Consider the following 15,616-nt stretch of genomic DNA (forward strand, 5'->3'; position numbering starts at 1 on the left):
ATTTATATCAACCACTTACCCTTGATCACTTCTGATTGCTCCCATGACACCAAGGACTAATGGCCAGCCAGGTCCCAGACTGTCACCTTGACTCTGCAAAATTTGTAATACACACTCCAGTTGTTTGAGCCTGATATCAGGATGAATAATGTTTGACAGTTCCTTCAATGGATTTAACAAAAGCAACTGCAGCCTCTAGAAATAAATAGAGAAAACAGCAAGGGAAGTAATAACTAAACAGATTATAATGCATCCTTATGAAACCACCCAGTACAAATCTGCATTTTTTTAAAGTGGGATTTTCAAAAATGCCTAAAAGCCATCAGTAGGAGGCTGGGGACCCAACTTCTTTAGGCACTTTTGAAAATCATTTTAAAGGTATAGGTTTTTTCCCCTCCCTCCTGAAGGTATTATATTCCCCAACAAATTTGGAGATACTTTTAAATCTTGCAGGTGAAGTTTAAACTCTGGAAATGTAAGAGTATATTAAAAGATTGCAAAGTATTATTTAAAAATAAACACCAAACATGAACAAAGAGATTGACCAAGATGCATCTCTCTCAACTATTCACCATTATGACGGTTACTCTTTTAGACCCAAATGTATTTCAGCCACACAGAAACTTTGTGCAGTATAAATGGAATTGTCATCTTGATAACTGTGAAGACGTGCTAGATTATTAAATTGAAGATACAGCCGAAAATTTATTTCCAGATTCTTTCAACCTTTATACCATCTATCCCTCCTTTTTGGGTCTTTGTTTCACATAGTATCAAACACTTGGGCTTTGGCACGTTTTGGGATCTCATGGCCAAGAATCAGGAACTCTTACATTCTAACTCAAGCTCGTGCAATGACTTATTGTGTGACCCTGAGCGACTCACTTAACTACTCAGCTTTAAACTGGGATTAAGAAAAATCACATTCCTTGTAATTTTGCTTCTTGGACAACAATTTCACAAGAGTCTCATTCATGAGTTTCATGCCAGTGTGAAACTGGTTGGGAACTTCCATAACCAAGGATCCTTGGAGGACAATATCCCTCCATGCAAGCACTCAATCATTCCCAAAGAGTAGTCAGCAGTGGTTCACACACTGGGGTCCCGCAGGGATCAGTTCTGGTTCTGATCCTGTTCAATATCTTCATCAATTATTTATATAATGGCATAGAGAGTACACTTATAAAGTTTGTGGACAATACAAAGCTGGGAGGGGTTGCAAGTGCTTTGGAGGATAGGATTAAAATTCAAAATGATCTGGACAAATTAGAGAAATGGTCTGAAGTAAATAGGATGAAATTCAGTAAGGACAAATGCAAAGTACTCCACTTAGGAAGGAACAATCAGTTGCACACATACAAAATGGGAAACGACTGCCTAGATAGCAGTACTGCGGAAAGGGATCCGAGGGTCATAGAAAATCACAAGATTAATACGAGTCAAACAGTGTAACGCTGTTGCAAAAAAAGCCAACATCATTCTGGGATCTATTAGCAGGAGTATTGTAAGCAAGACACGAGAAGTAATTCTTCCACTCTGCTCTCCGCTGATTAGGCGTCAACTGGAATAGTGTGTCCAGTTCTGGGAGCCACATTTCAGGAAAGATGTGGACAAACTGGAGAAAATCCAGAGAAGAGCAACAAATATAATTACAGGTCTAGAAAACATGACCTATGAGGGAAGACTGAAAAAACTGGGTTTGTTTAGTCTGAAGAAGTGAAAACAGAGGGGACATGATAACTGTTTTGAAGTACATAAAAGGTTGTTACAAGGAGGAGGGAGAAAAAATGTTGTTCTTAACCTCTGAGAATAGGACAAGAAGCAATGGGCTTAAATGCAGCAAGGGTGGTTTAGGTTGGACATTAGGAAAAAGTTCCTAACTTCCAGAGTGGTTAAGCACTGGAATAAATTACCTATGGACGTTGTGGGATCTCCAACATTGGGGATTTTTAAGTGCAGGTTGGACAAACATCTGTCGGGGATGGTCTAGATAATACTTAGTACTGCCTTGAGTGCCAGGGACTGGACTAGATGACCTCGAAGGTCCCTTCCAGTTCTATGATTTTATTATTCTATACATGCATCCTTACACCCCACAGAACAGGTGGTATATTCAAATTCTACTTGTGTTAGTGGGTCAGCCACTGCTCCCCTCAACAGTCAGTGTGATGATGGTATCTTCAGAGTAGGGAAAATTAGTTACTTTGTAATTCTGGTCCTTTGAAGTTCTCTCACAGAACGGTTATTTTCCACATAGACCACCACACCTGCCTCTCTTCAAAGTTTGGAGTTTTTGCTTTTGAGGTCAGACATTTTTGCCGATATGAAAGTGCATAAGTAAATTTTTCATCCTTTTACACCAAAAGGAACTGACAGCTGATAACACCAGTGGACTGTACCACTTGCACTACAGGATTGGAAAATTCCATGTGGAGATTGATGTACCTCACTATAACTCTTTGCCTGGTAACTCCCAGAGTTAATCTTGTAATCATGTAATGGATGCTGAGAGGATGGAATCTTTAAATTGTAATCTTTCACAGAAGTGTTTTGAAGATTAACTATTATTTTGTGCAGGGCTTATGAATCTTTATAAAAGTGCTAAGCATTATTTTTTTTTAGTATTATTATTATAATATTAAGAGGCATGAGATGATACAGGATTTCATTAATTTTTCATGGTTGACAGATCTTTAATTTTTTACCACAAAATCATAATTAACAGTTTTTTCCACAGTGCAGTTTTTCAAATGAAAAGGAAAGTGATGCAGATTAGTAGTAGTTAATATTGACTACTGAGTCAACTTCAAATGCAATGGGAAGGAGAAAGGAGGACTTAAAAGAGAAGGGCAGAGGATCAGAAAGGGACATTCCATGCCAAAGTCCTAAAGGCTTTTATTTCTCAAACTATCTCCCCCCACATATTAAAAAAAAAAAAAAAATCTCCAAAACATTTTACCCTAAATGGAACAGGCCATATCAAGTTGAAACAAAAAACAATTACTTTTACGTTCCTCCATGTTTCATTTGTTATGTCATAGCCATCTATACCCAACATATTCATTACTTTAATTTTTAGAAAAATAGACATTGAGTGAACTTAAAATTTCTCCTTTTAACAGTTGCTATTGTTCTGGTGATATATCAGATGTCAAATGTCCAACGACCAGAAGATTGAAGGTCTCATCAGAACTTAGCCCTCTGTCAAAAAAACACTGAACTTTTATCTCAGGCCTTGCTGGTCTGACTCCACGTGAAGGACTTGATTCCCTCAGTACATCCAACCACTGTCTAGCAGCACTCTGATTCTGTGGTCTGGTCTGTGCTAGCTCCAGCATACACCAGTGAAGGACCCAGATAACATGGCTGCATCCTGCCTTTGGCAATTTCCCTAGGTTAGGGTGAATGAGACTAGCTCTGCCAGACTTCCGCTGGCTGAAAGTTTTCTCCCCCACGGTGGTTTTTCTCAGCTGGTCAGTCATTTTAAGAATCTGTTTCCTAAACTGATTAGTGCCTACCGGCCATATTTAAGTAGAAAATCTTGCCTAAAAGATGCAAAGGATAAACAGAATGAAATTAGCAGTAGGAAAAGAAATCTGCATTGAAATAAAATTTATTAAATAAAAGGTAGTATTTGAAAGAACCTAGTTTTATTACACTTCTAAAAAACAGACCTAAAATTTAAGTCAGAAAATAAAAATATATATTGCCAAAGAATAAAAATTATAGGGATAGAGTAAGATAACAGAAAAGGGATATTCTTTTTTAAATTAAATTCCGAAAAATTAATAGGAGACAAAAAGTTAAAAAAACAGCTGAAGAGAAAAAGCCAAAGCATGTGTAGGAAAAAATCAGCTAACTAACTCTCTCTCATATATAATGGCTTTATATAGAGAGACAGGATAAAGATAGATTCTTATGGTGTATAAATTGTATCTTGTAATCCTATGCCTTCTGTTAAAATTTTCTATATTCCTCTAACCATTTTAGAACTGTTTTGTACTCATGAGGGTAGCCCACATTTTGTTCTACTGTATGAACACAGTGAGTTAGCAACATCATTCTTTATTCTCCATGTGTGAAGGGAATGAGGCTGTAGCTGATCAGAATGCATGATCTCTGTACCTAACACACAAAGTTCCATCTTCAGTATTTATAAATTCAATAGTAAAACTGCTTTGTGAATGCCACCTGTTTGTTGAATTACCTCTAGGGAAGACTCTGATTTCATGTTTATTATGAATTCCAGAAAAGGAAAGCATCATTTCACAAAAACTTACTTTACCTGATTTTGTGATAATGGAGGGTCATGGTTAAATGTCAGCCCTGCTTTAATGAGAGAGGTTAACGCTTCTGCACCCCATTCTCTCATTCTGGAGTTTGGATGCTGGCAGACCTGAAGATACAGCACAGCCTTATTTAAAGCTACATTCATTTAAATCAAGATGATTTGTAAATTTTCACAATTCATATTGGATATATAAACTATGTAGTGTTTTTAAAATAATGGTGGTAATCAAATATTAATTTACAAGAATAAGACAAACAGCTGAAACTTCTGTATTTCACTATTTTTTCCTATATTTCTCAATACAGCCTGCTTCTGTCAATCAATTAGGCGGTAAGGGCCTCAAAACACAAGACTAAGTTTAATAATGATGAAGGACAATATATCTTTAGGAAAAGCTTACCTTCTGAATAAGGAAACAAGAGGAAGCAATAGGGAGAGAGGCAGAAGTAAACAACGTGAAAATCAAGGCAGTTCAACAAAATATAGTTTCACAAATTAAGTGAAAAGGCAATACATATGAATTCTAATTTAGTTATTGGCAGCTTAAAAATGGCTTGACACAAAGAACCAAATTCTGCTCTAGAAGGTATGCCTGTAACTCATTTTCATTTAACTTGGCCTTGAGCTGATGTGAAACAAATACCCAGGTTCACTATCTATTTTTTAGTACAGCAAAAAAATTCCTGAATGTAACAGTATGGAAGTAACCGACAAAAGCCAGCGTGTGTGTATGTATGTCTGTGTTTGGTTTGTCATACATAGAAATAAACATTTAAATAACCATAAAATTAATTATTGTACAAATGTTAGGAAATATAATGTGAAGACGACACTCCATTCTTCTTTCAAACCCTTGAGAAAAGGTAGGTATAATGCCATAAATCAATGAGAGACTAAATTTTCACTGGCCTCTCAAAACTGACTTGCCTTTGTTTCTTGATGTAGCTCACATCAAGACTGCCCAATTCTAAATTTTCATTAATCGGTATTTGTAGTTCAGAGAAATTAATACATTACAAATGCATACCATCTTCTGCAAAGCTGTGAAAACATACCATGAGCAGTTCTCCATGCTTTCATACTTGATATATCTGTTACAGTCTGAAGAAACAACTGTTTTGAGCTTGTGATTTGTAAAGACAATGCTGCGCCAACACCTTTGCAGGGGGGTCTGGGCTGTATGAGATTGTCAGGGATAGGCAATGCCTATGTCAAGGGAAGATGGAGAAAGGGAAGGGCCGGCTCAACTGTTCAGGGGATGTGATAGTGGGGAGAAGTGTCTCCACCACCTGTGTCTACCACTCACTAGCCAAGCTTGAAGGGTGGCTCTCATGCTCTTTACCCCAGCTATATATAAAACATCCCAGGTAGAGCTGGGCAGAGATACACAAATGTGTATCCGCATCTGATCCGCGATCCACAAAAACTATCTGTGGAGCCGTGTATTTGCAGGGCTCTAAGCTGGGGGCCAGGCTGAGGCTCCTAGGCATTCCCCCAGACGGAGCCTGGTTGGGGAGAGCTGCGTGGGCAGCTATGGGGAGCCCACGTGGAGTCGCGGACCCTCCACTTGCCCTCGGCCGTGCGGGGAGCCTGGGGGCAGGGATACATCCGGGCTCCTCTCAGCGCTCCCCCTGCTCCGGTAGGTGGAGGGTCCGCCACAGCTTTCCAGCTGGGCTCCACATCCACAGAAATGGTCCATGGATATAAAGCAGATAGCCCTGAAAATTCACGGGTCTCATCCCAGGCACACAGCAGCCATCCTGCTAGGATTGCTCCTGCTCTCCCTGCCACATACCACTGAAGTATAGTTCCAACTATGTTTCGCAGATGCTGGGTGGAGGGGGAAATTGGACCAAATTGCCAGTTTTGGGGAGCAGGAAGGACTTTTTCCCCCTCAGTGGAAGTCTGGCAGGGTGTTCACTGTATGTTATCCATCTTTCTCATAACATTCTGGAGGCCCAATTTTAGGGAAATAAGGATTAAGGCATCACTTTAAAAGAACGTTTATAAGTGAAATTTGTCATTTCATTTCAAGTTGTCAAGCTGTCCTGCATGGGCAAGAGCCTGTAAGAGATCAGCTGCTGGAAGAAAACATGAGTAAGAGACCCAGGAGATGGCTGATGCGCTGAGCTGACCTAGGAAAAAGGGTCTTTTGTCTTAAGTCTTTGCAGACTAAGGTACCCTCATTCTTCCTCACAGAGGAAGATGAGAGGCTCTGGAGATGAGCTGAATCCCAGGGATTATGCTAAAGAGGGCCAAACAGAAAAGTGGTTATTGCTTTAATATGTCAGGGAAATGTGCTCAACTTCATTTTGAGAACATTAACTACCCAATAGGCTACATGAATCCAGAACTTAACTTCTCTGCGGTGGAAGTAGTATATAAAAATGGTAAACTAAAAATCATTTTGCTTTATCTTAGTTAAAATGTATAAAGGCAGATATTTAACAGTGTAGAGAAAAAAACAAACAAATAATTCCAATAACAGTTTTAAAGGTAAATGAGATATACACCAATTCTAGAAACAGGAAGTCAGACAAGCTAAAATTAAGAAGATTGATCAAAAGTTACATTTAGAATATTGATGCTTCTTTTTACCTTTTTAGTTAAGTCCTTGCAGAAAGATAGCTATTAGCAAGATTTTACTAAAAGCAATATATAGCAGTATTTATGACAAGACAAATCAGTTACCTCTAGGAGGTGACCAGTCAGAGGTCTCCACAGAATCTCAATCCTATGCATGTTAACCAGTCCCGTTTCCAACAGCTTAGCAACAGCAAAAAGAGATGGTTCCTAAGTAAAATGGAATTAAAACACATGATTAGAAGTACCTAGTATAATTTTAGAAATATTCCCCTTCTTTTGATTTACTGGTAAGATTTCCCCACTCATTACAGTAATTGTATTTGACAACTTATGGAAGTCACAGACCTCACACTGCAGTTAAATGGGACTGGGAGGTTTCCACAGATGAATCAACTCTATGCTATTACCAGCCATAAGAGGATAGGAAAAGAGACAAACACTCCCTTTTGATAACAATTTTTTCCTTTTTACACTGAGTTTGCTTGAGTAGCATGAGTATTAAAATCCCTCCCAAAGCTCACTCTCTCTCTGGCATAATAATATATTTTAATGCTATCCTTCCCAACAGAAAATCTGAACACACTTTACTAACAAAAGAATCGGATCTCTGTTCCACCATAACAGACTTAAGTTAGAAATATATAAAAAGCCAACAGTACAGATTATTTTATCTAAATATTTCGCAAAACTCATATTACTGTTATCCTAGATTTAGGATCTAAACTTTATAGGTTCAAAATTGTAAGTTCCTTAAGAGATGTGATCAATCTCCCATTCATTTGATCCGTGTACAAAACAGTAGCATTTTATGCTCAACTATTAAAAAAAAAAAAAAATCAGCTCCACCACATAGTAAAATGGCTGCCACATTATAATTATGTTGCAGATGTACTTTACTATTTCCCCTTAATGTGAGGTTCCTTGTTCTCATTTTTAGTTGATATTAAATTCAAACTATTTTAACTCAATTTCCTTTCTTTGCATTTTGAAGTCCTCTCTCCTAGTTTTATAATTTTAGTACATAATGAATCAAAAAGCATTTAATCATTTTTCTATTTACTTCTCTCCTGAAGACACCACCACCAAAGCAAGAGAACAAGCAACACACCACTCAATACCACACTCCTCAAGGGAAATCCTCGCCCCTAAAGCTCCTTAAATATCTCTGGAGGGTAGAGGGCTCAGAAAGTTGTTCCACTTCTCTCCCCAGGAACCCCCTCGTAGTGATGTGTTTTTTTTGGTAAACCAAAACTGTCAAACTTGTTTTAAAACGTTTTAGAAGATATTGGTAGAAATGGAAGATTTTAATATATCCCAGAGCATACCGTGTCATTCAAAACATTCTAGCTTTCTGAAATCTACAAAGCTATTAAAAACTCATCCATCTACAACCTGATTATTAATGGAAATGCCCGACATTGCTTAGTTAATGTTAGAAAACGTGATAAAAATACTACATAAGTGTTCAGAGAAGATTTAGTAGCACTGCCAATCATTAATAACCAGAAAATTCCTTATCTTAAAAATGTGTTAAATTTTATGCTCATATCATATGTAGCACTAGCTTATTTCAATATTAAAAAACAGTGATCTAGCTTAAGAACAAACATGAGTCTGATGCCTATCTTACAAATACATATCTGAAAAGTAATAACGAAGTGTTCTATACCTTGTTATTTCCATAGGCCATTTCCATGGCTTCCAGAGACAAGGAACAAAGGGCATTTATTAAATGATGTAAAGACACGTCATCAAGGTACCTGAAAAATACCAGCTATCAAAACACTGTCACAGCTGATACAAACAAATACTTAGATCACAAGAAGATGTCTCTTACTGTGAGCTTTCAAATAGTCTTGAAAGTATGGTGGCTATAGCTGGTAAATCAGTCATAACTGCTGTAGTTAGAACCTAAGGGACAGAGAAATGTATTTTGTAGATTGCAAGAGAAAGTATTGCACAATCATCATATTACAGAATGAACAATTATGCTTACTGTGCTGGGTCCTTCTACAGCTCTCCCGGGTTTTAAGGCACCTCCAACGCCAGGCTTTAAACCCAAAATCCATACGAGATGCTGAAATATAAAGGATGAATTTCTAACTGAATTATACAGATAGCTGAATATAAAATACTATATTTGTATTTTTGGAGATATCTGATCTCTAAATATTTTTCTGAATCCCATGAGAAAAAAGCCTCAAGACTTTGTGAGAAGAAGCTAACACTTCTACTCTTTTAGCGAACAATCAGCCTGCACCTGTTCTCTCAGACAGAAACAACAAACTAAGTTCAGAGGACAGTGCTAGAGCACTTCTTTATGGACATTAGAGCATATAATGAGTAAAATACAATCTAAGCTTATGTTGCCGTGTTCAAATCTTAGAAATCATAACCCACCCCAAATTATAATAAGAAACAAATCAAAAAGCAATACATGCATTACCTACACCATACCTGTAGAGTAGCCAAGACAAGTTGCCATGATGTACCAAGAACTGCTCCATGGCAGTGAGCCAAGTTAAGTAATGTCCTCATACACTGGATATTTTTTGAAGTCAGCTAGACAGAACATGTTACATTGTTATACTTATGTACTATGAGAAATCAACGGTGTTCCTAGTAAAATCACTAATCTTAAAAAATATTTAATGATATATTAAATTAAAAACCTGTACTTTTGTGATGCATCCATACTAGGGAAGTAACTCAACAGCTTTCAACAACTGGTCCCCCAATTCCCAATTGAATAAAGGTTGGGAATAGCTTGACAGTGAAAACAGAGTCAAATTATTTTCAGTTTTATTTCAAGAAATTAGACACTGTTTCTCCAGATGTCCGACATTTTTTTTAAAAAGGATGTTCAATCATATGACCCTGTCTATGTTAGCCATTTTTAAACCATAGTTGAGCAGGACAAAGGGCACCCATTACTGACAGACATTCTTAGTCATAATCACTCGATTACAGACCTGAGGGTGGCTATCCTTCAACAAAAAAAACTTCAAAAACAGACTCCAACGAGAGACTGCTGAATTGGAATTAATTTGCAAACTGGATACAATTAATTTAGGCTTGAATAGAGACTGGGAATGGATGAGTCATTACACAAAGTAAAACTATTTCCCCATGTTATTTCTCCCCCCCCACCCCCCACTGTTCCTCAGATGTTCTTGTTAACTGCTGGAAATGGCCTACCTTGCTTGTCACCATGAAAGTTTTTCCTCCCCCCCCCCCCCCCCAGCTGCTGGTGATGGCTCATCTTAAGTGATCACTCTCCTTACAGTGTGTATGATAAAAGCCATTGTTTCAAGGGTGTGTGTGTGCGTGTGTGTGTGTGTGTGTGCACACTGTATTTTCCACCAAATGCATCCGATGAAGTGAGCTGTAGCTCATGAAAGCTTATGCTCAAATAAATTTGTTAGTCTCTAAGGTGCCACAAGTACTCCTTTTCTTTTTGCGAATACAGACTAACACGGCTGCTACTCTGAAACCAGACATGATAATGTGTCATTCAAGTGCATAAAGAGCCACAGTGGCCACCTCTTACATGATAACAGATCTTTCATGTCCACAGGTTCTCCCAACTATGAAAAAATTAGGAGGCTACTTTAAGTAAATGGGCCTCTTATTACAATAAAAAATTATCCATTATCTCTGCTACAAGAAAATACACAAGAGCATTCCAGCTAGTCACAGTGAGTAGGTTCAGTTCATTGTAGTAGTAAGAAATCACATAGGAAGGAAGGGATTGAGAGAGAATCAGATACAAAAAAAGGATGCAATTAAACAGAAAAAAGTTACTTAGAAATTGTACTTTACCATTACTGTTCCCTGCGGCTGGAGAGCTAGCGGTTGTCCTACTGCTACAACTTGCTGATGAGACTCACTTGAGGGACTGATCATCTGAACATTCTGCCCCTGAATAGAATAAGCTAGAGAACAAAGAAAAATCCTCATGTAAAATGCAGTAAATATTCTACTAACTTGGCTGCAAACACGTAAGTAGTAACTTTACTCACATGAGTGGTCCCATTGAGAACTCTGCAGGACTGAGCCCAAAGATTATATTTATAGCAGTCTCATTATGTCACTATTTTATAGGTAAAAATAGTCTCTCATTTACATTTATTATTGTATATGACTTACAGCATAACACACACATTTTGAAAGGGAAACCATCAACTTAAAAGGACCTCATACAATCTCACTTCTACCTGAGAAATGTGTACCTAAACTATTGTTAAAAATAAATAAAAGCTACCTACCAGTAACCAGTGTTTGAGATGAACTCTGCACATTCCCACTCTTTGGCTATGTCAATGCTGCTGCCTAGACAGTCCAAATGCACTGTTTGCACATCACAAGAGTGGAAGTGTGCAAAAGCCATTCAAAGAACACTACCTAAATTATTAAAACAGAAAGATTAGAAAAAGGGATTTTGCTCCATTTTTTCCACTTTGTTTACTTTGTGCATACTCGGTTGCTCCATTTCTTCTGTATAGTTCTCAGTCACCTTCCCTTGTATGTGTGGCTTTTCCACACACAAAGAGAAATATTTGAAAAATAAGAAAGAATTATAAAACCGCTGAACTCAGAGAAGGACTCTGCAGGCACTGACCCCTGCAGCTCCCATTGGCCGTGGTTCTCAGCCAATGGGAGCTGCAAAGCCAGCACCCTGGGCGGAGGCAGTGCGCAGAGCTGCCTGGCCACGCCTTCACCTAGCAGCTGAGCAAGGGGGATGTTACTGATTCCAGGGAGTCCCCCAGGTAAGTGCCACCCAACAGCCTGCCTCACTCTGTCCTATGCCCCATTCGCTGCCCCCTCCCATACCCAAACTTTGCTGCTGCTCAGGGGAGGGAGGCATGGAGCCCAGTAGGGAGCCTGCTGGCCCCACCAACCCCCACCCCCGCCAGCATCAGCGGGGGTTCTGGACCGCACGCCGCTGCCCGCCCTACCCCTCATTCCCCCAGTACCCGGCCTCCCTCCCCCAGCACCTGCAGCGCCCTCGGGCAGTCCCCGCCACCCAAGTTTTGGTCAGGGGTATATAGTAAAAGTCATGGACGGGTCACGGGCCGTGAATTTTTGTTTACTGCTCGTGACCTGCCCATGACTAAAAGGTAGCCTTACCTATTAGTATATGATAGTCATAATATGACAAGGCAACTAATGGTCCCAGTTGCAACATAGGCCAGATCATCCTCTCCTATGGAAAAACTTACCAAGGAGAGAGGAAAGGAAAATTCAGTTTCCCCAGATCATTCCAAATGAGAGTGAGTATATTTCTGCTTTTGTCCCCCAAGAAACATCTGTGGCTTCTATACCTTATGGGATCTAACACAGGCACAGTGCCATCAACACAAGTACCCTGTACTTGTACATTGGTTCTGAAGGCTTCTTCCCCCACTAGTTGCCCAACAGGTGTGAGCTATATTTAAGACATGCTGTTAGGACTCCCCAGTATGTAAACGTGACTAGAAAACTCTTCATAAGGAGAGAGTCTATAGTGCAAAGTGCAGGGATCTGCAGGAAAGCTTAAAACAGCTTTAGCCTTTAACAATTTACAAGTAGATTTTGCATTGTAGGTGGAGGGACTATACAACCTGTATTTGCAACCTCTATTTCCTCCTACCCCTGGCCTATCCCCTGCTCATGCAAGGGCCCTCAACCTTGAGGCATTCCCTGATGAGATCGAAGGATAGAGTAAAGAACAGTGTTGCCGTGGCAGCTAAACCCAACTTCCAGGAAGGTAGGGGAGGGTCCCATCTACTCACAGATGTAGTAAATATGATCCAACCCATGGAGTTACAAAAAATATGAGTACTATAACACAGATTATTTTGGATATATTTTTGTGCTGTGTAAAAATACATGTAAGAAACAATGCTTATAATTTTCTTGAAAATATGAATGTTGAGTTAACTTTTCTGCACAGCACAAACAAGATCTTTAAACAATTTTTTAAATGTAATTTAAAAAAATAGATATTCTCAGGATACACTAGATGGAGGCACAAAAGCCATTATATCTAGAACGCATTAACAACTGAAATGTCAGTTGCACATCACCTTTTTTTTTTTAAACCAAAAACAGTTTTCTTTTTCAAAGTTTATAGTGGATAAATAAATCAAACCCCCAATCATGTATGCGGGCAGGCTCCAGCACCTGCACAGTGGGGCCACAGTCACGAGTATCAATTTGCAGTATCAACTCTTCAGTTTTATATATAACATTTCCAAACATTTTATGCCAGCAGATACTAAAAACTTACATACAATGACAGTCATGTCATGAAAAAGAAAAGTACTCCAAGTTTGTCATTGTGACTTGAGGTTATTTTTTACATTAAGCATGGGTTAACATAGAGTGTGAAATAAGATTAAATTAACAAATGAGTATACAATTTAGCCTTCACTATACCCTTACATTTGCTGGAGAGAGTTGTAGTTGTGCTGTTCAGAACAGTGAGGGCATAATGAGGAGGCAAGGAGCCTTTGCAAATGGCAGTGATAAAGGCATCTCTTGAAGTTACAAGACCCAGTTTTCCACAAAGTGCAGCCATGGTCAATTCTGCTTTTAAAATATTTTCTGTGGCAGCTTCATCCGTGCTGAAAAAAGTACAAAGCGTTTAATAGAGACAAGTCAGATAGTCATTATATAGATGTAAGCAGCTGGTTAGAAGTACAGAGGTAGAAGCCAAAAAGAATTCATATACAATACTGTCAATACTGTCAAAGAGCAAATTTAACCAATTAAAAAAACATTTTGAAACTCTAATTCTTATTACATAGCTCTCCTATTCTGAATGATTTAGCATAAGGAGTGCAGAATGGATGTGTAATTTTTTTAAATTAAGTTTTCTACCACCAGAAGAATGGTTTATATAGAGTCAAGAGGGTTTTTGGAAGAAAAATATCTAATTAAAAATATTGCAAAACCATAGCTACTAGTAAATAAATCCCTCAATGGAAGCAATCACAGCATTTATCCTTTAAGTGGTATCATCTCACTGTACTGAAAAATTCCAGCTGCTAGTGTAAAAATGATTAAATAAGTAATTAAAATGTAAATCTTCAAAAATCTAATTTAATTGGGTCCCAATTGAAGTCAAGCCAAGATGTGTGTACGAATGTAAATAATCTAAAGATCCCATTCTTTTAATATTTACAAGTCAAACATTTTTCTGTGAAATCTGGATACAAGGTGGTTCTCTCTAGACTTTTAATCAAATGTTTAGGTGTTGACCCAGGTGGAAGCTAAGAACATAAGAATGGCCATATGTGGTCAGACCAATGATCCATCTAACCCAGTCTCCTGTCTTCAAACAGTGGCCAGTGCCAGAAGCTACAGAGGGAATGAACAGAAAAGAGCAACTATCAAATGATCCATCTCCTGTCGTCCACTCCCAGCTTCTGGCACTTAGAGACTTAGGACACGCAGAGCATGGGGTTGCATCCCTGACCATTTTGGCTAATAGCAATTGATGGACCTATCATCCATGAACTTATCTGTTTTTTTAACCCAGTTATAACGGGAGCAAAAGGTTTACATTTTAAGAGGTATACATTTTTTTACTGAAAAAGATGTTAAGAAAACAACCCCCAAAAAAATTGGAAGACACATTGGTACAAAGGCACTGATCAGGATGAGAAGATCTCTATAACTGAAAGGGAATATTCATCTTCAATTTGTCTAGCTCTTAAAAAAAAATTTAATATAAATTACTGTATAGATTACATTTAACTCTAGATAAAATCCATCTTATTTTTTCTACTAGGGAAGTGCTCTTTTGGAGTGTTTGGGGGCAAAGGGGAACAACGTGGTGGTTGTGTCCAGGACTTTGAGTTTGGGGAGGAAGTTATTAAATATTTTCATCTTATGACAAAATGCCAGCTTCCTAGAGATCCCCCTCACTTAATGCTCCAATAAAGGATACACATTTTAAACAGAATGACAAATTATTTTTTTTTTTATTGTTAGCAGCTACAGGAGTAATCCCTGACTCCTAAGGAATTGTGGTCTAGTAAAATTTGGACTGTCCTTGTAAAGGAAAAGCTTTCACACCAAGTATGTACACAGGAGAAGCACCAAAAAGAGGACAGGTATTAGAAATTTGGTCACCCTTTTTAGTGAGAACAGGGTGTCCCAGCCATCAGACCAGAATATTCAGCCAGTTTCTTTGAATATTAACCCAATCTTGATTAAGTAATAAGTAATGTACAATACAGTATGTTAAAGTTTTATTGTAACTTGGCCTTAATGACAATTTGTAAAAATAAATAAATAAATAAATTTCTCTAATAAAATGATTTCTCATTCCAGATAGAACTAGGGCTTATGTTAGATTTTTGGGGATCATCAGGAAGATTATTCCTGCAAGGCCAGACTGTCCTTCCTTAAATCACAATCACCACCACAATCATTCCTTTCCCATTTCCTGTGAACAGCTTCTTCCCCCACACCAGCCAACTACATAGGTTCCAAAAAAAATCAGTTTTGGACAGAAGTGTGAACATAACCTATGAAGGATCAGCAAAAATTAACAAAGACTGAGTACCTGGCATCAAGAAGCAGCGACAGTGCAGCAAGAAGACCACACCAGCACGCATTCACCATTTCTTCCCAAACAGCTCTGTTAACTTAAAAGAAAAAGATTTTATAGTACTGATAGATACTGGAAGTTTATTAAATAACTGTTGGAACAAATGCACAAATGCTAGCTGTTGGATCTTTTTTAGG

At 38.3% G+C, this 15,616-nt stretch overlaps 1 protein-coding gene across 7 annotated transcripts in view; it reads right to left on the reverse strand.

Annotated features, from left to right (window-relative positions):
• Positions 1-15,616, reverse strand: part of MON2 (MON2 homolog, regulator of endosome-to-Golgi trafficking) — a 164,407-nt gene that overhangs the window by 64,147 nt on the left and 84,644 nt on the right. For all 7 annotated transcript variants that reach the window (XR_006274838.1, XM_043494107.1, XM_038396881.2 and 4 more), the window contains exons 13-22: positions 15,435-15,516; positions 13,304-13,485; positions 10,700-10,812; positions 9,335-9,439; positions 8,874-8,954; positions 8,715-8,788; positions 8,547-8,637; positions 6,983-7,084; positions 4,286-4,396; positions 20-195 (exon numbers count right to left, since the gene is read on the reverse strand). Coding sequence is in view for 6 of the 7 variants with exons in the window: in XM_043494107.1 (XP_043350042.1) it covers positions 20-195; positions 4,286-4,396; positions 6,983-7,084; positions 8,547-8,637; positions 8,715-8,788; positions 8,874-8,954; positions 9,335-9,439; positions 10,700-10,812; positions 13,304-13,485; positions 15,435-15,516 (1,117 nt within the window). In the remaining variant the exon portion in view is untranslated. The remainder of the gene's footprint in view (positions 1-19; positions 196-4,285; positions 4,397-6,982; positions 7,085-8,546; positions 8,638-8,714; positions 8,789-8,873; positions 8,955-9,334; positions 9,440-10,699; positions 10,813-13,303; positions 13,486-15,434; positions 15,517-15,616) is intronic.

Source organism: Dermochelys coriacea, chromosome 1 (genome assembly GCF_009764565.3).
Source record: "Dermochelys coriacea isolate rDerCor1 chromosome 1, rDerCor1.pri.v4, whole genome shotgun sequence".
In the NCBI taxonomy this organism is placed as follows: Eukaryota; Metazoa; Chordata; order Testudines; family Dermochelyidae; genus Dermochelys; species Dermochelys coriacea.